The 22,909-nt window shown below is 45.9% G+C and overlaps 2 protein-coding genes across 4 annotated transcripts in view; one reads left to right on the top strand and one right to left on the bottom strand.

The window, feature by feature from the left end:
* The window catches only part of STK11 (serine/threonine kinase 11), a 117,652-nt gene extending 103,083 nt beyond the window's left edge, over nt 1-14,569 (top strand). The window contains exon 10 of the mRNA XM_069739885.1: nt 14,142-14,569. The gene's annotated coding sequence lies outside the window, so the exon portion shown is untranslated. The remainder of the gene's footprint in view (nt 1-14,141) is intronic.
* Nucleotides 14,013-22,505, bottom strand: CBARP (CACN subunit beta associated regulatory protein). Of its 3 annotated transcripts, none has more exons than XM_069739857.1 (10): nt 22,399-22,505; nt 21,829-21,886; nt 18,897-19,039; nt 18,756-18,817; nt 18,060-18,222; nt 17,728-17,923; nt 17,472-17,627; nt 17,180-17,372; nt 16,661-16,823; nt 14,013-16,487 (listed from the first exon to the last, which is right to left on the bottom strand). In XM_069739857.1, exons 2-10 carry the CDS (start codon nt 21,874-21,876, stop codon nt 15,410-15,412), a joined length of 2,202 nt encoding a protein of 733 aa, XP_069595958.1. In that variant the 5' UTR covers nt 21,877-21,886; nt 22,399-22,505; the 3' UTR covers nt 14,013-15,409. The 3 variants fall into 3 exon arrangements, with proteins under 3 accessions (XP_069595958.1, XP_069595966.1, XP_069595977.1); XM_069739865.1 differs by having other exon boundaries at nt 22,375-22,477; XM_069739876.1 differs by having other exon boundaries at nt 22,163-22,421.
* Between the last annotated feature and the right edge of the window lie 404 nt (nt 22,506-22,909).

Below are 22,909 nucleotides of genomic sequence, written 5' to 3'. Positions count from 1 at the left end.
CCACACTGCGAGCGTAAGTTTTGTGCCAAGATCGCTCGCCTGCCTTACGCTCGCAGTGTGGGATGAGATACGGCATCCAGAATAACACTTTGCCGATATGACAACTTCCGGGGCACCCCGGCTAAAGTGAAGGCCCGCGCATGCGCAATGATGTCAATTATGCTTTGCCCACAGATGGGCAAAACATAATGCGCAGGCGCCGGAGGCAAATTCACTGCGCAAGCGCTAAACATAACGCCAACGGCGGAACTAAACTTCGCAGGGAATCGCATGAGGTGGGGGAGGAACCGCTATTTTACAACGCCCATTCGACCTGACCAACTTGACTGACAGGACAAAACGGACACTTCACAAAGGTATTTCAGCAGCATCCCGGGGGAATAAAGGCACCAAAAGGACACTAATGTAAAGCCCAGCTCTGCCCCTATTTCACACTATTTATATCTCATCTTTCAAAAACGGGGTGACAGGTTCCCTTTAACAGTTGTGACGGAGCACAAAGCCGGTCACTCCGTCACTTACCTCAGCAGGCCACGAGTATCATTAGAAATATTGGTCTTGTAGTGAATCTTCCTTTCCTCCATCCAGGGTAATGTTAGTAATATATCCCATCTGGTTATTGGGGACGGGGACAACATGGGCCTGTATGATTTCAAATGCCAGGGCTGAATTTCAGCCCCAGTCCGTACCTGCACATCACTGATTGACAGCCTTTTGCATATGCATAGTGATGGACGTATGGTTATACAGAGCTGATGTCTATGAAAAACTACAGTGGCATGTAAACATTTGGGCACTCCTGGTCAAAATTACTGTTATTGTGAATAGTTAAGCAAGTTGAAGATGAAGTGATCTCTAAAAGGCCTAAAGTTAAAGATGACAGCTTTACTTTGTATTGTAGGCAAAAATATATATTCATTTTTATATTTTAAATGTAAAATGTTAAATGTTTTGTCAAATGACAAAAAGGGAAAATTGCAACCAGATGCAATAGTTTGGGCAGCTTGCATGGTTAGTAACTAGTAGCACCCCTTTTTTTTAAAGTATCACAGATTGTAAACGCTTTTTGTAGCCAGCCAAGAGTCTTTCAATTTTTTTAGGAATTTTCATACATTCTTCCTTTTAATATTCTTCCAGTTCTGTGAGATTCCTGGGTCGTTTTGCATGCTCTGCTATTTTGAGGTCTAGCCACAGATTTTCAATAATGTTCAGATCTGGGGACAGTAAGGGCCATTGTAAAATCCTCAGTTTTCTCCTTTTAAGTAGTCTATTGTAGATTTTGACTTCTGTTTGGGAATCATTAGTGATGAGTGAGTCTGCATGTCTCGTGGCTGTTAGATAGCTCTTTTTAGAACTTGATCGTTCTCGGATAACACCTTTTCCGAGCACGCTCGCTCATCACTAATTATTCATTTGTAAAAGTCATCCTCTTTTCAATTTCTTGTTGAAATTTCTTGAAATCCATCCTTACCTCTACCTGTGAAATGTTCCCTGTTCTATTGGCTGCAATACAACCCCAAAGCATGATTGATCTACCACCATGCTTACTGGTTGGCAAGATGTTCTTTTCCTGAAATTCTGTGCCCCTTTTTCTCTACACATACCTTTTGATAATTGTGGCCAAATAATTCTATTTTAACCTCATTGGTCCACATGACTTGTTTCCAAAATGCAACAAGCTTGTTTGGATGTTACTTTGCATACTCCTATGATTTTTATGGTGAGTATGCAGGAGAAGTTTTCTTCTGATGACTCTTCCATGAAAGTTATATTTGTGCAGGCGTCTCTGAACAGTAGAACAATGTACTACAATTCCAGAGTCTGCTAAATCTTTTTGAAGGTTTTTCTCAGTCAAATGGGTGTTCTGATTTGCCTCTCTAGCAATTCTATGAGCATCTCTCACTTAAATTTTGCTTGGTCTTTGACACCTTATCTTGACCTCCACTGTTCCTGTTAACTTCTATTTCTTAATTACATCTCATACTAAGGAAAGGGCAACTTGAAAACACTGTACTATCTTCTTATATCAGTCTTCTGCTTTGTGGGCCTCTATCATTTTTATTTTCAGAGTGCTAGGCAGCTGCTTAGAATATTCCATGGCTGCTTTTTTGCAACATATATAAAGATAAAGAAGGCTGGGTTTTTATAAAGCTGGAACTCTAAAGGTACCTTCACACTCAGCGACGCTGCAGCGATACCGACAACGATGTTGATCGCTGCAACGTCGCTGTTTGGTCGCTGGAGAGCTGTCACACAGACAGCTCTCCAGTGACCAACGATGCCGGTAACCAGGGTAAACATCGGGTTACTAAGCGCAGGGCCGCGCTTAGTAACCCGATGTTTACCCTGGTTACCATCGTAAAAGTAAAAAAAACAAACACTACATACTTACCTTCCGCTGTCTGTCCCCGGCGCTCTGCTTTCCTGCACTGACTGTGAGCACAGCAGCCGGAAAGCAGAGCGGTGACGTCACCGCTGTGCTCTGCTTTCCGGCTGGCCGGCGCTCACAGCCAGTGCAGAGAAGCAGAGCGCCAGGGACAGACAGCGGAATGTAAGTATGTAGTGTTTTTTTTTTTTTTTAACTTTTACGCTGGTAACCAGGGTAAACATTAGGTTACTAAGCGCAGCCCTGCGCTTAGTAACCCGATGTTTACCCTGGTTACCAGTGAAGACATCGCTGAATCTGCGTCACACACGCCGATTCAGCGATGTCTGCGGGAGATCCAGCGACGAAATAAAGTTCTGGACTTTCTGCAGTGACCAACGATGTCACAGCAGGATCCAGATCGCTGCTGCCTGTCAAACTGAACGATATCGCTAGCCAGGACGCTGCAACGTCACGGATCGCTAGCGATATCGTTCAGTGTGACGGTACCTTAACAGACTAATTAAGGTCTGAAAGCTTGGTCAAATGTGTCTGAACACACAAATCTCCAAGGGTACCCAAACATTTGCATAGGCCCACTTTCCTTTTTGCAATTTTTAAAATGTAAAAAATGGAAGGAGAAAAATATATAGTAATGTTGACCAGGAGTGCCCAAACTTTCATATGCCACTGTATATGGCAGCAGTTTTACTATTCTGCTAGTAATAATCTGCTGATAAATCTATACCAGCATCATTGCTGGAATCAGTGTCTTTCTGTACGTTATGCTTCTCTCAGATCAGATGGCAAAACTGACAGATTCCCTTTACATACATCAAATATACTGTATGTGTATATATAGATCCACTGTCTTATCCTATTTTCTCTCATATTAAAAATATGTAATAGAAAAATGTCTGTCCCTCTCCTGCCTACTGTTCTGTGTGTACCGGAAAGACCACTATCCGCAGCTGAAGCCTTCCTCTTTCTACCCTATCAGCAGTAAGACAAGAAGATGAAGATTGTCTGCTTAGCAGATTAATCCTGTGTTCTATTTGTTTTTTACAGGCATGTTTGCTTCAGGAATGTACAGTACATCCTATTTACTTTTATAATTTGTATCACGCGACCATAGCTACTAATCACTTTTTCACACAGGACCCTGTAGGTTTGGATTTCTTTTAACCTTAAAAGGAACCAGTCAGCAGGATTGTGCACAGTAACCTACACAGTGTCAGGTCGGTGCCATTATACTGATTACAATGATACCTTGGTTGATGAAATCCATCTTGTGGTTGTTGTTTAATCTTTATTTTCAGTATTTAGTTAATGATATGCCCGTGCTCTGGGGTGGCCTGTGGGGGGGGGAGACTTTATGTGGTGGTCTGCTTAGCTATTCATAATACAGACTGCTGACAGGTCACTGATCCCTCAGTAACCTGCCCCCTAGTTTACATAATGAATACCTGTATATACTGAAGAAAACAAAAAACCCTTCTGCAGGCGGGTGCCAGCCATGGTGCCTGCGCTGCACCATAATCACATGTCTATTGTCCAGTTAATAACTGTTCTTGATGTTATTGAGCAAGTGTAAAAAAAAATCAATTTGAAATGGCGCCCGCCACGCTTGCACAGTAGCAGCTATCTGTGTGTATATAGGTCCGAAAACTGCTATTGGTCAGGTGTCGACAGCGCCATCTTGCTGGAGAAGAAAAAAAAATTCCTCCAAGATGGCGCCGCCTGCCCCTGAGCAGTAGCTGCTCTCTGCGTTTACCGAGGGATCAGTGACCTGTCAGCAGGCTCCATCATGAATACCTAAGCAGAGCACCACATGAAGACCCCCACGTGCCGCCCCAGAGCATGGGCATATCATTAACTCAAAACTGAAAATAAAAATTAACCCCTTAATCCCATATGACGTACTATCCCGTCAATGTGACCTGGGACTTAATAGTACGTCATAGCGATAGGCCGTGCTCACGGGGGGAGAGCGGCCAATCGCCAGCTGACTATCGCAGCTGACATCCGGCACTATGTGCTAGGAGCGGTCACTGACCGCCCCCGGCACATTACCCCCAGCACACTGCGATCAAACATGATCGCAGCGTTCCAGGGACATAGGGAAGCATCACGCAGGGAGGGGGCTCCCTGCGGGCTTCCCAGAGACCCTCGTTACAAGGCGATATGCTCACCTTGTACCGAGCGCCTCCTCCCTGCAGGCCCCGGATCCAAAATGGCCGCGAGGCTACATCCTGGTCCTGCAGGGAGGTGGCTTACCAGCGCCTGCTCAGAGCAAGCGCTGGTAAGCCTGCAGCCCTGCATGTCAGATCGCTGATCTGACACAGTGCTCTGTCTGCAAAGTGTCAGATAAGCAATCTGACCGTATAACATGATAACCAACCCCCCCCTGGGGCAATGTTATAAAGTAAACAAAAAAATATTTTGATGTGTAAAAAAAAAAAAAAAAATCCTAAATAAACAAAATATATATATATATATATTGTTCCCATAAATACATCCCTTTATCTAAATAAAAAAACAATAAAAGTACACATATTTAGTATCGCCGCCCCCGTAACAACCCGACCTATAAAACTGTCCCACTAGTTAACCCCTTCAGTGAACACCGTATAAAAAACACAACGCTTTATCATACCGCCGAACAAAAAGTGGAATAGCACGCTATCAAAAAGACGGATATAAATGACCATGGTACCGCTGAAAACGTCATCTTGTCCTGTAAAAAACGAGCCGCCATACAGCGTCATCAGCGAAAAAATAAAAAGTTATAGTCCTCAGAATAAAGCGATGCAAAATAATAATTTTTTCTATAAAAGTTTTTATCGCATAAAAGCGCCAAAACATAAAAAAAGATATAAATGAGGTATCGGTGTAATCGTACTGACCCGAAGAATAAAACTGCTTTTTATTCGGTCGTCCATGACAGCACTACGGAGAGAGGGGATCCGCCCTTCAGGAACAGGAAACCTACAGATACATAAGGGCGGCGCCTCTCCCCACGCATCAGTTGGTTTCCTGTTCCTGGAGGACAGGATTCCCTACAGATTTGTCTTCAGTCACCTATCAAGCACCCAGGCCGGCTGTCCGACCCAGGTAGCGAGGGGGTCTCCTACCTCGGGCAGTGCGGGTCCCTGGAAGCGCCATGGTGGGCCCGGGTAGGGCTCCACGACAGTGAGCGGTGCAGTGGGGAGCAGCGTCCGGAGGAGGTCTGTCTCTGCGGCCAGCAAAGGTGAGTATGTCTCCCCCACCCCCCCGGTCCATTCGCTCTCCCGTGCCCCTGTCCTCCCTACCTCTGAGTCCTATCCATGCGGTGCGGGCTTCCCGGAGCGCCCCTCTGCGCTCCTTTGGGATCGGGGCGGATCCGGGGGTCGGGCGCCGGCTTCCGCCGCGATCGCCGCTGTGCTGGGGCCATGTGCGGTGATGGTATGGCGGCGTGCGGCTGGGGGATCCGGCGACGCCGTCCCCGGCTTACGGGCGCGTCTCTGAGCGCTCTAGCGTTGCCGGAAGTGACGCGAGAGGGGGGCGGAGCCGGGACCGGAAGTTAGACACCGGCCGGCTTCAGCTGGGGATGCCGCAGTCCTGCATGCGGTAGGAGCGACGGGGAGGGAGCGTCCAGGGGCGGGGGAGGGTGGAACAGGGTCCGGCACAGGGGGGGGGGGATTGATTAAGCTGGCCATGCACACCTGCACATGTTCCGGATGGGGGAGGGCTATATATGGCCGATTAGATTGCTGCAGAGCTGCTAATGGCATCTGCAGCTATGGATGTGCCAGAAGCTGCCGGTGATCTGCTGGAGCAAGAGGACAGATCCTCGGAGGCAAATACCCAGCAGAAGACCCGCGGGCGCAGTGTTCAGGCCAGTCACAGATCAAGACAGAAGGATCTGGACCGACCCCCCAGTAATCCGGTACCTACCGCTACTGCCTGGGTAAGAGATCTTCGTGAATGTACCCTGATGCAGTCTTTTCCTATGTTTATTTCCATAGGGGAAAAAAAGCGCTGGTAAATCAAAAAACAAGGAGTGCGCGCTATGCGCTTGCCCTTTGCCAGACGCCTACCCTAAAAGACTTTGTCAGTCGTGTGTGCGGCAGGAAATAGATGAATGGGATACTATATAGCGGTAGCACCGGAGGAATTACATAGCCTTTTTTCCGCTCCCATAGGTGGCGGAGGAGTCTCCCGATTTCACATCAAATCTTAGGGAGATTATCAGAAAGGAGGTGAAGGATTCCCTGAAATCCCTATCCCGGGGGGAGCCTTCCAAAAGGAGAAGGGAGCCTAGCGCCTCAAATTCGGATTCGTCTGTTGGCCCAAGTAGGGAGAATGATTCAGACGCCTCTGTCTCCTCAGCGTCCTCTTCGGATGAAGAGTCTAACCGGTTCTGTTTCCCGTTGGACCAAATGGACAAACTGATTAAATCAGTTAGATCCACTATGGGGGTGGCGGATGAAAGGCCAGAACTTTCAGCACAGGACTTAATGTTTGGCGGTCTAGACCCTAAAAAACGTAGGTCTTTTCCGCTCAATGACAAGGTCCAAAACCTCATTAAAAAGGAATGGAAAAAGCCAGAGAAAAAAGGCTCTTTTCCACCGGCCTTTAAACGAAGATACCCCTTTGAGGACCCCATGGTGAACACATGGGATAAGGCACCAAAATTAGACGCGGCGGTGTCTAAGGCATCTAAGAAATCTTCTATCCCCTTTGACGACATGGCTTCCCTAAAGGATCCTCTAGATAAAAAGGCTGACTCGTTCCTTAAAGGGACATGGGAAATGTCGGCTGGTGCCTTGAGACCTGCGGTAGCTGCGACATGCGCAGCTAGATCGATGATGGTCTGGCTAGATCAGCTGGGGTCTAAATTGGAAGAAGGTGTTTCCAGAGATTCCATGTTGAAATTCCTGCCAACAATTCAAAATGCTGCTGCCTTTCTCGCAGATGCTTCTGCGGATTCCGCAAGAATGGCGGCTGGAGCGGCAGGACTATCGAACGCAGCGCGCAGGGCCCTATGGCTGAAATGTTGGCCGGGTGACCTTCAGTCCAGATCTCGTCTGTGCTCTATCCCATGCGAAGGGGAATACCTGTTTGGGCCAGTCCTAGATGAGCTGCTAGAGAAAGCCGGAGATGAGAAGTAGTTTCCTAATCTACCAACTACTTCTTACAGGCGCCCCTTCGCAGGGAAAAGATTCTTTCGGAGGAGACCGGCCAGAGATCAGAGCAGATGGGACGAGAAAAAGAAGAGAGGTACTGGGTTCATGTTTGGTGGAGGACGTCAGGAGCCACCCCGTGAAGTCAAAAAACCACCCCAATGACTAGTCGCCCCGGTGGGAGGTAGACTATCTGCCTTCTACCCGGCCTGGTCCAAGATCTCCAGTAGTGATTGGATTTTGGGGTTGATAGCTACGGGTCTGCGGCTAGAATTCTCCCTCAGAACTTCTTCAGAGTCACCCCTCTCAGATCCTCTCCAGCGGAACAGGCGGCCCTGGAAGCGGAAGTTCACGATCTGCTCAATAAAAATGTCCTATCTGAGGTTCCGGAAGGAGAACAGGGTAGTGGATTCTACTCTCCTCTATTCCTAATAAGTAAACCAGACGGCTCCTTCAGAACAATTATCAACCTTAGAGCGCTGAATAATTTTCTGACCGTTCAACCATTTAAAATGGAAACTATTAATACCGCAATAAAGTTGCTGTTTAAAAACTGCTTTATGGTAGTATTGGATTTGAAGGACGCCTATTACCATATCCCTGTTTATGCAGGTCACCAACGATACCTGAGGGTGGCGGTACGGTTGGATGGGGTAATAAGACACTTCCAGTATAAGGCCCTTCCCTTTGGGATTTCAGTCGCCCCTCAGGTATTTACCAAGGTAATGGCGGAAGTTATGGCACACCTACATGAGTCCAACATTCTAATAATCCCCTACCTGGACGATCTCCTTATCGTAGGTAAAACGGCGGATCACTGTCGGGAGCAGTTACATAAAGTGATGTCGGCTCTAGAGCGTCTGGGGTGGATGCTAAACGTTAAAAAATCTCGGTTACAGCCCATGACTGTGCAGCGATTTTTAGGCCTGACCCTGGATTCCCAGGTTCAGGAATGCCGTTTGCCTCAAGAAAAAATTAATCGCCTGCACCTTCAGGTGCTGAATGCCTCAAAAAACCCCACCATGTCCCTACGTAGAGCCATGTCTCTGTTAGGCTCTCTCTCGTCCTGTATTCCAGCGGTCCGATGGGCTCAGTATCATACGAGGATACTCCAGGGCGAGGTGCTGTTACATCAAAAAAGGTTGGGAGGAGGTCTAGACAGTCTGCTGACCCTATCCCAAGACGCTGTGGTATCCCTCGAGTGGTGGTTAGATCAAAAGAACCTGTCCACAGGGGTCCCCTGGGAGTATAATATAACTCGTATTATCACCTCGGACGCTAGCCCTTCTGGGTGGGGGGCTCACATGGGGGATTCATTGGTCCAGGGGCTTTGGGATCATGATCAGATGGAGATGTCTTCCAATCTAAAGGAGTTAACGGCTGTGGAGCAGGCGGTTAAAACACTCCTTGTCTGTCTACAGGGCCACCACGTGCGGGTATTCTCGGACAATCGAGTCACCGTGGCATACATAAATCACCATGGCGGGACTCGTTCCAGATCCCTGATGTGTGTAGCAGATCGTCTGTTTCATCTAGCAGAGCAACATCTTCTCTCGTTGACGGCTCTACACATAAAAGGGGCAGAAAACACTACAGCGGATTTCTTAAGTCGCAGCACATTAAGGCAGGGAGAGTGGTCCCTGAACGACACCATCTTCGACCTTATCGTGGAAAGGTGGGGACAACCAGAGGTACACCTGTTTGCCACAAAAGAAAACGGGAAAGTGGCACAATTCTGCTCTCTGAACCCCAGAGAAAATCCCCTGGCAGTAGACGCCCTCCTCATAGACTGGAACTTCAGGCTAGCCTACGCCTTTCCTCCCCTGTCTCTACTTCCTCTGGTGGTGAGGAAAATCAGGAAGGACAAAGCCACAGTAATATTAATTGCCCCCTTCCGGCCCAGAAGGACGTGGTTTCCATGCCTGAGGGCTATGTCGATGTCCGATCCATGGGTCTTGCCAGACATTCCGGATCTCCTATCCCAGGGCCCAGTCTACCATCCTCGAGCGGTTGGCCTTCATCTGACGGCGTGGATTTTGAGCGGGCGCTACTAAAAGATAGGGGGTTCTCGCCGGCCCTCATTAACACGCTGCTGAAAAGCAGGAAAATGATAACCACAAAAATCTGTCAGAATCTGGAAGAGATTTCTTCAGAACTCGGGGGCAACAGCTGGACAGTCAATACCGATTGTCCAGATCTTGGAATTCTTACAAAGGGGGTTAGATATGGGGTTATCCCCAAATACTCTTAAAGTGCAGGTATCAGCCTTGGGGGCCCTCTTTGGCTGCAACATTGCTGAGAATCACTGGGTCAGCAGATTCATCAGGGCAACAAAACGGTCTAGGCCAATTGTGAAGAATAGAGTCATGCCTTGGGACCTGAACCTAGTCCTCTCAGCCATGACAGAGGCCCCATTTGAGCCAATTACTTCAGCCTCTATTAAAAATCTATCCCTTAAAGTAGCCTTCCTGGTAGCCCTAACATTGGCATGTAGGATAGGTGACATACAAGCATTATCCAGGGTTCCCCCTTACATGCAGCTTAGGGATGATAGAGTGATACTATCCCCTGATCCAGCATATCTCCCTAAAGTAGTGTCCAGTTTCCACAGAACACAGGAAATAGTCCTTCCATCTTTCCTCCCCAATCCTACTAACGATAAGGAAAGGAAGTTACACACTTTAGATGTAAGAAGATGTATCCTGGAGTATCTAGCGGTAACTGATCCCTGGAAGTTAGATAATGCCCTATTCGTGTCCTATCAGGGTAGTAGGAAAGGGCATAAAGCATCGAAGTCTACTCTAGCTAGATGGATCAGGGAGGCTATCTCGCTGGCTTATATCTCAAAGGGCAAGCCGGCGCCTGAAGGTCTTAAAGCGCATTCCACTAGAGCTATGGCGGCTTCGTGGGCGGAAAGATTGGAGATGTCGATCAACCAGATTTGTAAGGCTGCTACTTGGTCTTCTCCAAACACTTTCTATAACCATTATAGATTGAACCTGGGTGCCTCCTGTGACCTCTCTTTTGGTGTAAGGGTGCTGCAAGCTGTAGTCCCTCCCTAGTTAGTTACTCTCTGTAATTCTCTCCGTAGTGCTGTCATGGACGACCGAATAAAGTCTTAGTTACTCACCGGTTAACGGTGTTTTTCGGAGTCCATGACAGCACCTGTACATACCCTCCCGTCTTCTTAAGTTCTGGGTGTACACCTCTTCCTTTATTTATATATAATTCACGGGTAGTGAATAGTTAATATTGTATTATTGTTTATTGTGTATGCTATTAACCTTGGTGGTCCTCTTGTGCTCTGTAAACCAACTGATGCGTGGGGAGAGGTGCCGCCCTTATGTATCTGTAGGTTTCCTGTTCCTGAAGGGCGGATCCCCTCTCTCCGTAGTGCTGTCATGGACTCCGAAAAACACCGTTAACCGGTGAGTAACTAAGACTATCCATTTTACCAAACGCGGAACGGTATAAACGAGGGTTAGGGGTGTGTCAGCATTGGGGGTGTGGTTAGGGTTATGGTTGGAATTAGGGTTAGGGGTGTGTTGGAGTTAGGGGTGTGGTTGGGATTAGGGGTGTGTTTGAATTAGGGTTTCAGTAATAATTGGGGGGTTTCCATTGTTTAGGCACATCAGGGGCTCTCCAAACGTGACATGGCGTCCGATCTCAATTTCAGCCAATTCTGCGTTGAAAAAGTAAAATAGTGCTCCTTCCGAGCTCTCCCGTGCGTCCAAACAGGGGTTTACCCCAACATATGGGGTATCGGCGTACTCAGGACAAATTGGACAACAACTTCTGGGGTCCAATTTCTCTTGTTACCCTTGGGAAAATAAAAATTTGGGGGGCTAAAAAAAACATTTTTGTGGAAAAAAAACGATTTTTTTATTTTCACGGCTCTGCCTTATAAACTGTAGTGAAACATTTGGGGGTTCAAAGTTGTCACAACACATCTAAATAAGTTTCTTGAGTGGGTCTAGTTTCCAATATGAGGTCACTTGTGGGTTTTTTTTACTGTTTAGGTACATTAGGGGCTCTGCAAACGCAATGTGACGCCTGCAGAACATTCCATCCAAGTCTGCATTCCAAATGACGCTCCTTCCCTTCCGAGCTCTGCCGTGCACCCAAACGGTGGTTACCCCCCACATATGGGGTATCAGCGTACTCAGGACAAATTGCACAACAGCTTTTGGGGTCCAATTTCTCCTGTTACCCTTGGAAAAATAAAAAACTGGAGGCTAAAAAATAATTTTTGTGGGAAAAAAAGAATTTTTATTTTCACGGCTCTGCGTTATAAACTGTAGTGAAAGACTTGGGGGTTCAAAGCTCTCACAACACATCTAGATAAGATCCTTAGGGGGTCTACTTTCCAAAATGGTGTCACTTGTGGGGGGTTTCAATGTTTAGGCACATCAGGGGCTCTCCAAACGCAACATGGCGTCCCATCTCAATTCCTGTCAATTTTGCATTGAAAAGTCAAATGGCGCTCCTTCCCTTCCGAGCTCTGCCATGCGCCCAAACAGTGGTTTACCCCCACATATGTGGTGTCGGGGTACGCAGGACAAATTGTACAGATGTGAAGTTTTTAGAATGGTGTCACACTTGGGTATTTTCTATCATATAGACCCCTCAAAATGACTTCAAATGTGATGTGGTCCCTAAAAAAAAAAATGGTGTAAAAATGAGAAATTGCTGGTCAACTTTTAACCCTTATAACTCCCTAACAAGAAAAAATTTTGTTTCCAAAATTGTGCTGATGTAAAGTAGACATGTGGGAAATGTTTCATCCACCTCTCGTGTCTCCCCTTTTCCTCATAGTCTGTAAGCTTGCGAGCAGGGTCCTCATTCCTCCTGGTATCTGTTTTGAACTGTATTTCTGTTATGCTGTAATGTCTGTACAAGTCCCCTCTATAATTTGTAAAGCGCTGCGGAATATGTTGGCGCTATATAAATAAAAATTATTATTATTATTATTATTATATAATGTTACTTTGTGTGCCACATCTCTGTGATTTAAGAGCATAAAAATTCAAAGTTGGAAAATTGCGAAATTTTCTAAATTTTCGCCAAATTTCCATTTTTTTCACAAATAAATGCAGGTAATATCAAAGAAATTTTACCACTATCATGAAGTACAATATGTCTCGAGAAAACAATGTCAGAATCACCGGTATCCGTTGAAGCGTTCCAGAGTTATAACCTCATAAAGGCACAGTGGTCAGAATTGTAAAAATTGGCCCGGTCATTAACGTGCAAACCACCCTCGGGGCTTAAGGGGTTAAACAACCACCACAAGACTGATTCCATCAACCAAGGTATCATTGTAATCAGTATAACAGCGCCGACCTGACACTGTCTGTAGGTTACTGAGCACAATCCTGCTGACAGGTTCCCTTTAATAATAAAGCCCTTAATTTAAAAACTATATTTTGTGTTATCTTTGTCTAATATTTAAGTGTGACAAACTTGCAAAATAATAGGAACTCAGGAAGGGGGCAATCACTTTTTCACACAACTGTGTGTGTAATATAAATATATAGAATTACTGTACTTTGCCTCAATGCTTCTGAACGGTCTATTGTGAAATGCATTTCAGTAATGCACAGCTCGTTGATGGACTCACATAGTTTGCCTGGGGTATAGACAGAGAGAGCACTCCCTCCAGTGATCGATAGGTCGCAGTGTACGCAATACACAGCATTCAGCTTCTATCACTTTGGGCTCCCCTCTTCTTTTACGGTCTATGAGACTGATGGAGATAGAAGAGTTGTATTCTCCCATCTTTGACAACCCATATACAGCGAATGGAGCAGTGGTATATGTGAGAGCAGTGCCCTATTCAAACAAGGAACTACGGAGTCCCATTCTCTGGGTCAGTGGTTGGACCATCAGCAATCTAAAATGGATCACCTAACATGTGGATAGGTAACAGGATGCTAAGGCCCCATACACATAAGACTAATGTTGACTTCCTGTATATAGGAGCACTGAAAAACTGCTCATTGGGGAGATGTCGGTCTGACATGTCCAATTTCGGACTGCAGATGGCTTTGTGTTACCTCTGCCGGGGCTTACATCAAGTATCAGTCAGATTCTTTCTCCTGGAGCCCTTGGCTGAGTGAGCGCTCCAATGTATGGTAGAGACTGCTGTGAGCCAAGAGATGGGCCAAGCATCGTTCATCCTGCAACCACCGAATGTGTATGGCCGACTTTGCAGTATGCAGACTCCAAGTGATTACAGAATGAGGACCTCAGGTTTTGATAATGACCACAGACCGGCTCACTGTCAAGCTGCTAGTGGAAAAGAAGGCAAATCCAACAATGTTGATGAGAGGTTTCATGATGAGGTGTAACTGGCTCAGTTTTGTAGAAGAAATAAATAGAACAGTATATGAATTGGAGGAACTGTAGATTTCATGCTCGTCTAATCTAAGTTAAGAATGACCAATCAAGTGAAACACAGTAAAACCACAAGAAAAATTGCATATTTTCGGATTGCTTTTCTTTTTAATTTAATTCACAATGTCATTACCTTATTAAAACAGTGCAAATAATTGGATAATTATAAATATATCACTCTTACGACTCTTTTTTTTTTTTGTTTTTTAATACAGTGATCCGTTCCTGCAGACTACTCTATATCACTGAGAGATTGTACCCAACAGACGCTACAGCCGAATTGCTGCAGTAAAGGGAAATGCCCTTTCATTGTTCTCCGATCCCCCTATTCCTTCTGGACCTTTTGGACTTGCACAGTGTCCAGCATCTGCTGCACTTTATGACTTGAACTTGTTTCTTGCTCCACTTTTGTTTATCTGGCTGCGTACCATATGTATTATACATAAAGAAGGTGGAGAGCCCATCATCAGCCCTAACTGAGCCCTCATACACAATACAATGCTAAAGTGGGGAAGGAAAGGGAGCACCATACTCCTTTAGACAAACCCAGCAGTTGTGTGTGCATTTGGAGAAAAGGAGCCATGTGTTAACTATCATGGGTTGTTTATTTCTCCTTAGTGATTAAACGATTATTTGGTTTCCACTAGTTTCTGGTTCCTGAGCATGGGTGTGAACCATAGATAACTGGCTAGCAGGCGGGCTGGTAGTTCATATGCGTTACTCCTAGCTTTTGCTTGCTACATATATAAACTTGAAAGGTATAACAGGATCATTATGACAAATCACAAAGGACTGCAAATTGTGGGAATTCCAGTGGTCTCCTAACTACTGACACAGCCCCAATCTCTATGATACACACGGTGTACACTCAGCCATTGTCGATTAGTATGTGCTGTCTCATTTTAATATGGGGGAAATGCACAGCGGTGATGGGGAGAGCATGAAAAATTCTTGCACCCTGTTGTGTGCTACATTGGAATACAAAGGCAAGATTGCACCATCTCCCAGAAACAAAGCAGCTTTATAAAATAAATAAAATAAATAAATATTAAGTTCCACGCACACTTTTCATAGAGCCTACATCAATCTCACTCCTTGTGCCTGTAGGTTCAGTTTTTGGGTAGGGAGTAATGGATCTGCAGCAAACGACATGGAGTGCTACTGGATCCATCCTACGCCCCCATTTCCCTAATGCAGGGTCCCTGAGGGCTTTCAAGAAGAAACTTCATATTGCTTGGAAGATAACTGTACATGTTCCTATGAAAAATGTAGTGTGTATGCTCATGCTGTTTGTGACGTGTTCTACATGTGCTGCCAGTATTTACAGTCATGCTTGTGTTTGTATGGCACAAAATGTAGCAGTGGATAAAATGAGTGACTGGGTTGGTATCATTTGGCACTGCGCTATACAGGAAGTGTTCTGGTTTTCAGCTCAGTCACTAAACCTCATCTTACTGTCCCATCTAAAGAGGCCTTGTTCCTTCTACACAGGACTGTGATCAGGTGAGATATGTGCCACTGTGCAAAGCCTCTCAGGACTGCATGCTGTCCTCTGCACAATTGGGTACAATCGTTCCTCAAGTCCTGCACCTATCTTGTCCAGCAGCTCTGTTGTTTGAGGGCCATAACCATAATCTTGATCAGGATTTTCTGCAGGTTGCCTATGTTCCTCAGGGGCAGGTCCATGCTCACATGGTTCCTCCTCAATAGCCTGAATTTTGTCTTCAGGTGTGAGTGAGGCTGGGCTTAATGGACAGCCATCTGGTCCTTCCTCGTCTGTAGTACTTGCAATTCGTGGTAGGGTACTGTGGTATCTTGTGTCAGGAAGGTAGCTAGTGCTGTCTCCTCGACGTAAGGGGGAAGCACGGTGTCTTTCCAGGGCAGGAGGGAAACGGATCCCTGGATCACTGTACTGCTTTGTCCTCTGCCACTGTTTGCGCAAATGAGCACGAGAGCGATGCTTTATGCGCAGAGGGGAATCATCGTATTGTGGGTCATGCCGAAGGAATTCATTAAACAATGCGTCGGTTTTTTCATCTATGCTATAATCTCGCCTAGAAAGTGTCTCACGTGGAGATGGAGCGTGGTGCGGAAACAATTTGTCTTCCTCTCCACCTGAAGCACCCTCTTCATATAAGCGACCTTCCAGACTATCAAATACTGTTCCTTTCCGTCCAGCATGTGTGAAAAACAGTCGTTTTTCTGATGCAGTCTTGTCCCGATGAGGGCTAGATGACTCTTCTGGTGGTCGGCAAGGAGCTTCAATAGAGGCATAGCCACTGTCCATCTGTAGAAGCTTTCGAGATCCAGTTTCCGGCTCTTGTCCCTTTCCTGATTTAACATCAGGCAAGTCTTGGGAAGGAAGGCTAGGCAGTCCACTTAAGGAGCTAACACTTTCTGCATCACTGCGAACAGAATCCCGATCATTGTTGCTACTACTTTGATCAGAGGCGCATTGCTCCAGTGATGCACGTAAGCTCCAGATGTCACACTGTGGCAGAAGCTGACCCTGTTCTGCACTTCCTACATCAGCCAGCGACCCATCTTCCTCATGGTCTAGCCTGGAAAAAAAAATAATAATAATAATAATTATTGCACAGCAATGGCAACAGTCCATATTTTCAATTACATATGAGATAAGAAGGATTCTGTAAAAGATGAAAAATGGAGTTGCATTATATGCATGTACAATAGGATTTCTAGTTGTTTAGTCGAGAGGGTAATAGAAGAATACCTGCCGAGGGAATGTAGGGGAGTGCCATGCTGCTGGATGAAAGATCCTTGGTTTGTGGTGAGACCAGTATCTTGTGTGTGGGTTATGTATTGTATGATGTCATCGCGTTCCGCACTTTCACTTGCTGCTCTCTGTCGCTGGAACTGATGCCGCTTTGGAGAACCTGTAAAGTGAAGTTAATAAACTATCAATAATAACACCTCTCTTCTGAACAGCCACAGTATTGCTCTTTCTGCTGTTTTCACTAAAAGGGCTGTCTGAAATGTCTTTAGAAAAAAAAAGATCTACCACGTCATGTTTGATTTTCTACGTATGCTATTGCCATTTAGATCAACAATATTTTATTAGCTTTTTTAGTTGTATGATATCTTAGCCCTCTTTATTGTATTCATTCTAATCTTAGTTATCCAAATTATACCCCACCCATCACCTTAGGAATCCAGGTTTCCCCCATCCGTGACTCTGGTTACAGGCTGCTTCCTTTTTATCTTGTGCATCCAGGCCATTCCTCCCCCTCACCTCTGGTGTCTAAGCTGCTTGCTCTCTGTACGCTGCCCAATTTCCATTTCTTGATTTTAAGATAGGGGCTTGCTCCTTCTAAGCTTGCATGACGCCGTAGACGGTTGAAGAAGTGAAGGACCGCACCATGACTTCGTGTGGTACCTACATCTGAACTAGAGCCACCCTGAGGGAGATGACTGCTTAGGTCAAACTGGGAAATGGAAAGCAGGTGTAAACTAGAGTTGCTTGGATCCTCTTGTCTTCAGGTAGCCTTTTGGCACATTTTCTATCATTCTAGGTTTGTACTCACCCTGGTGTTGATAGGACTTTGCCTAGGAGATGAAGGACCATGGATTGGAGTTTCCATAAAACTCGTATCTGCGACAGAGTTGTAGGCATCTCCAGGAAGAGCAGATGTTAAACTGAGGGAAAGTCTAGTAAGTGGTGCAGGTGGACTTCGAGGAGGCTAATACATAAAGGAGGGAAAAAAAAACATTAAGTGCCACAAACTGGTTTAGGTTGACCTGAGGCTCGAGGGTGCATACTCTGCATACATTGACACTAACCTGGTATATGGAAATATTGGATTTGGTTGGAGAAGTTGGATGTGTGTCTGATGCCGCTCCGCTACTACTACTTTCACCGCCTTCACTTTCATGTATTGTTAGAATATGTAGAGCAGTTGGCGGTAATGAAGGAAGAGGGGAGAGGGTCAGTCGGGCATTCTTCAAATAGTGAAAATCTCCCTCCGTCAGAGTGTACCTGGGGCAAAAAATGTCTTATGTGATACTTATTCTTCAGTCCACCATTATTATTAGCTTTCTAAATCTTTTCTGCTGTTATCTTCCATGCAGTATGGGCTCATGTTTGTGGTGATCATAGTTGGGTCTGTTTTTACCTTCTTCCTCTTTCTCGCTCCCTCTTTTCTTGACCACATAATGCTCCCTCATTAAATGAGACCCGTCTACCACTGGAAGTAGTGCCTAGGAATCTCTCTGACTCTGCGTCCCTGGTCCCTGAAGCTGACAGAGATTCTGCATCCTCTATCCGGATAGTGATATCTGTAGAAATGGGATAAATATTATTTACGGGAATCTGTCACCAGGCTTTTTTCTGTGTAATCTGAGAGCAGCATAATGTAGGGGCATGGACCCTGATCTAGCAATGTCACTTTCTGGTCTGCATGTTGTCATTTTGATGAAAATCCCTTTCACTCTTGTGCAGATCTAGCCTTTCACCGGATGCTGAGGTCTATATAACTCCATCCACATCACTGGCACTCATTGGTGGTGGCTGGGTGAGGCAGAGCAGGACTACCTGGCACCAGACCATTAGTCCTCTAGTGATAATCTCCATCTGACACATCGCTGGAATCAGAGTCTCTGCCCTTACTTTGTGCCGCTGACGGATTTCCTTAAAGTAGTATACAAATCGCAGTTCTATCTAATCAGCATCCATATATCTAACAAAAATATCACACTCCATTCTCACTGCTGCTATAAAACATAACGAGTCTGCTCTGCTGGACCACCGTATGATGCATATATACAGTGTATATTTTATTAAGGGGTGGCATGACTAGTAACTTTCCTACCGTGCGTGGGTTGGGACTCATCCACATAGGAAGTGTTTGTTTTCTCTGCATCATCACTGGGTCTGAAAAGGAAGGGCGTAATAATCATTAACATCCACAGCTAGAATCTACATTAACTTTGTCAAAATACACCTTGCTTACCTGGACAGTCTCAGACGCGAGTCACAGCAGCGCTTGCAAAGGATCAAGACCCCAATAAGGAGGAGGAGTGTTCCTCCAATGAAGATGGACAACAGAACCAGGAGCAGAACGTACCCATCCTGAGTAGGGGCCCCTGGCGCATCCTGCAGGACCAGATAAAAGATCGCTTACTTGGTCAATATGGACATCATCTCCAGTAAGTTACCAGATAAAGGAAACGTATGATGACATTAAATGCTAGCAGTAGCCACACCGCTGCTATAGATGGCACAAGAACCCTGTGTAACATGGGCAGCTCTGGAAAAGTAGTGCTGGATCTTGGGCAAAGTTGTACCCAGAAATTGAAAAATTATAGGGATTCTGAAATCATAGAAGGAATATGCTACATCCTATCGGGTTACTGTTTTTAGGTGCATATATATATATATATATATATATGAATTGGAACAGCATCCAATACTACCTCAATGGCGTGCAAAGCTTTCCCAACCAGCAGTCCAAAAAGCCTCCAGTTATAGTATCAGAAAAAGAAAAGGAGCACAAAAAATAATAAAAAAAAGTGGATTTTATTGCCTGAACGGCGTGGCAACGTTTCGGATACAAAATCCTTTTTCAAGCAGCCACTTTTTTATTATTTCTTTGTGCTGCTTTTCTTTTTCTGATACTAAATATATATATATATAATCTCTTGCAAAATGTCAGACCTTTCCAAAACGCTAACATTCAATTCTCAAAACCTGTCCTTGTTAATAGAAGTGAAAAGCTCACATAATCTTATACCGATCTGGACCACAACCAGCAGATCCAGGTCTAGTATGGTTGCCTTGTGGGGCCCGGCAGTGTATACGGGCCTACCTATAGCATGACTATCTCCTTTCTCTCTAGCACCAGTCGTATTTCTTGTCACTTCCCTGATGCTGAACTTTTTAAACCATGAAGATAATCAGTCTTTGGGAAAAACAAGTTGCATCTGTCCCTGCTATTTTTTCTACTTGAAATCCCCGTGAAAATGAAAAATTGGATGCAGCCACACATCGTTCACGTGTCAAGGACTCCCGTCGAAGGTAACAGGTAAACCCACGTTCACACGATCAGTATTTTTTACCTCAGCATTTGGTCAGTATTTTACCTCAGTATTTCTCCACCAAAACCAGGAGTGGGTAATAAATACAGAAATGGTGACAAGTTTCTATTATACTTTCCCTCTGATTCTTCCTCTCCTGGTTTTGGCTTACACATACTGAGGTAAAAAACTGACCAAATACTGAATGTGTGATCGTGGCCTGGAAGTATATATATATATATATATATATATATATATTTAAATAAAAAAAAAAACAACTTCATGAATTGATTAGAAGGTTACAGCAGTAACTATCCAAGCGCTAGCAGCCATGCTGGTCCATCCTGGAGGCTTTGCCCCTTTTGGGTGTACTCCAGAGACAGTCCTGCCGCAGTAAGGCATGAGACTATACCCTGCATTACAGTGCCACTGCAATTATAGTTAATAGAAAATATTATATCAATAATTCTGTTTTTTCTCCGTGAACTAGTAGAGATTTTAGAAATGGGAAAAGGTGTCAAATCTTTGGGCTCATACTTGTTCCCAGTTGCTGCCCTTTTTCTGCTATAGACTTGTAAACAAAGACCTTATGACAAATCATCATAAGGTCTTTGTTCTATTGGTAACACCCCTGACCTCGTTCCCCTGACCATACAGCATGTGCTGGGAGTATGTGTGAGCACATATGATCACTCTTACAATAGTTACAATTGCTCTATTAATGTAACATTAAGAAATGGTGTATACTATATAATAGTCCTCAACACTGTCCCATATAGATCCATTATTCCTCCATTACCTTGCTGGCGATATAGTAGAGACACGTTCAATGGGCCACAATAATGTGTGAGGACATGCAATCATCAGTGGGAACTGCATTAATAATAAACTGTCATAACACTTCATAATACAAACTACATACACTATTATTAGGCCGGGATCACACACACAGTGAGATAAGGCCGAGTCTCGCAGGTTAAAGCCAATCTCTGGCACCGGCACTCCAGAGCAGAGCGTGCGGCCGCACAGCAATACATGGAGCTGCACGCTCCGCTCCGGAGTGCCGGTGCCAGAGCTTGGTTTTAACCTGCGAGACTCAGCCGTATCTCGCTGTAGTGTGACTCCGGCCTTAGATTTCCTAGTTCTGATGATGCTGGTGTACTTACTGTGAAAATGAATGTCAGAACTAGAATTGTGCTATTAACATTTAGGAGTCCAGATAAAGAGGTAGAAAGCTCATGAGTCCTCATGTATTCAATCCCTGCCCACCGAGCCTGACAGTTGCAGCTTGTACTGAGCAGAGTGAGATCTCAGCAGCGTCAGGAGGCCCAATCTGGTTTTGTAGGCAGAGACTAGGTTTAACCTGTTACAGCCATTCTGAAGTGAAATTTTAAGTCATTTGAGTTTGGTTTTTGATATCTGGTGCCAGATCCGCTTCAGTATAAAGATTACTTAAGTTATCGCGCTTCATGAATATTATGGCATGGCTGAATGCTGAAATGACACTTGTTGCTGGTGAATCAACTGTCTTTCCATCCAAGGCGGCAGCCCGCAGTGGTTGTAGGTGACCGGTCCACAAAGAATAGTTGGCTCATATTTATGCATTGGATACCTATCAAACCTTAGTCTCGCCCACAGACTGTACACCCACTGCACAATTGATTGGCAATGTAGATGTAGGACTACAGGTTACATAATGTCATCTTCATACCCCACTAGAATACACGAAACGCTAACAGCAGCATGAAATCACAAAGGTCTGCGCCAGTGATCATATCCATGGATTCAGTAACACATTTCATTCCCTATGGTTAAATGAATAGTAGCGTAGCACTACGGCGGGGGTAAGCTGGGGGCAGAGGGTCTCACCGTGGAAATGTCCGTTATATTGTCCCATGCAGGTGACTCATTGCTCATGATCTGACACCTGCAGAAAGAAAGAGGAGGCAGGGTTGGAATATACAGTACAAGGAGGCAGTGGTAACATGGTGCTGGCCAGGGGCACTGCCCAGTGGGGGCTAGTAGTAAAGGCAGGCAAGCTGCCCTCCACAGAGAGTGCCAAGCCTAGGTCTACTCAGCGCAGGTGCTGGAGCCCAGCCTGTGCCATCAGGCCCATCACGGCTGCAGCTCAGGATGACACCTGGGCAGTGCCCACCCCAAGCTCAACAACTAGCAGCAGGTAGCAGCACAGTGCCCCACCTACCTCCTGGGTGGCCTTGGCCCGGTGGCACCCAGCTCATGTGCTGCCCACAGGATGCCATGGCCCTATATGGAGTGACTCATACTATGCTGGACCCAAGAGATGCCCAGGGAGTGCCCGGAGGAGGCTGGGGCAAATGGCTGCAATATCAGTGCTGTTCCCACAGGCAGCCAGTGCCTGCCTCCAACCATCTGGGTCCTCTACCGCCCCTGTACCTGGCACCGATGCCCGATCCTCACCTCCGGGTCCGGCTCCAAGCTGCAGCTCCGTCACCGGCCTCAGGATTTATGAATGAAGCCCGGAGAAGAGACCCCGCCCATTGATGACACGTGACTGTGACAGGCTGCAGGCTGGGGAGGCGGCAGTGGGAGAGAAGACTCGCGCGTGGCGGGCGGAGGGAGGCGGGTGCAGCAAGTTAACTACATAGGGGCGAGCTCGCTGCATGCAGGGACCCATTGCATATCTGTGTGTGCACGGAGGCAGGCATAGGGGTGATGCTGGGCATAAGGGTGATGCTGGGCATAGGGGTGACGCCGTCCATAGGGGTGATACTGGGCATAAGGGTGATGCTGGGCATAGGGGTGACGCCGTCCATAGGGGTGATACCGGTCATATGGGGTGATGCTGTGCATAGGGGTGATACCGGTCATATGGGGTGATGCTGTGCATAGGGGTGATACCGGTCATATGGGGTGATGCTGTGCATAGGGGTGATACCGGTCATATGGGGTGATGCTGTGCATAGGGGTG

This window comes from Ranitomeya imitator, chromosome 1, assembly GCF_032444005.1.
Source record: "Ranitomeya imitator isolate aRanImi1 chromosome 1, aRanImi1.pri, whole genome shotgun sequence".
Classification (NCBI taxonomy): Eukaryota; Metazoa; Chordata; class Amphibia; order Anura; family Dendrobatidae; genus Ranitomeya; species Ranitomeya imitator.
This window is presented reverse-complemented; position numbering and strand designations above follow the sequence as displayed.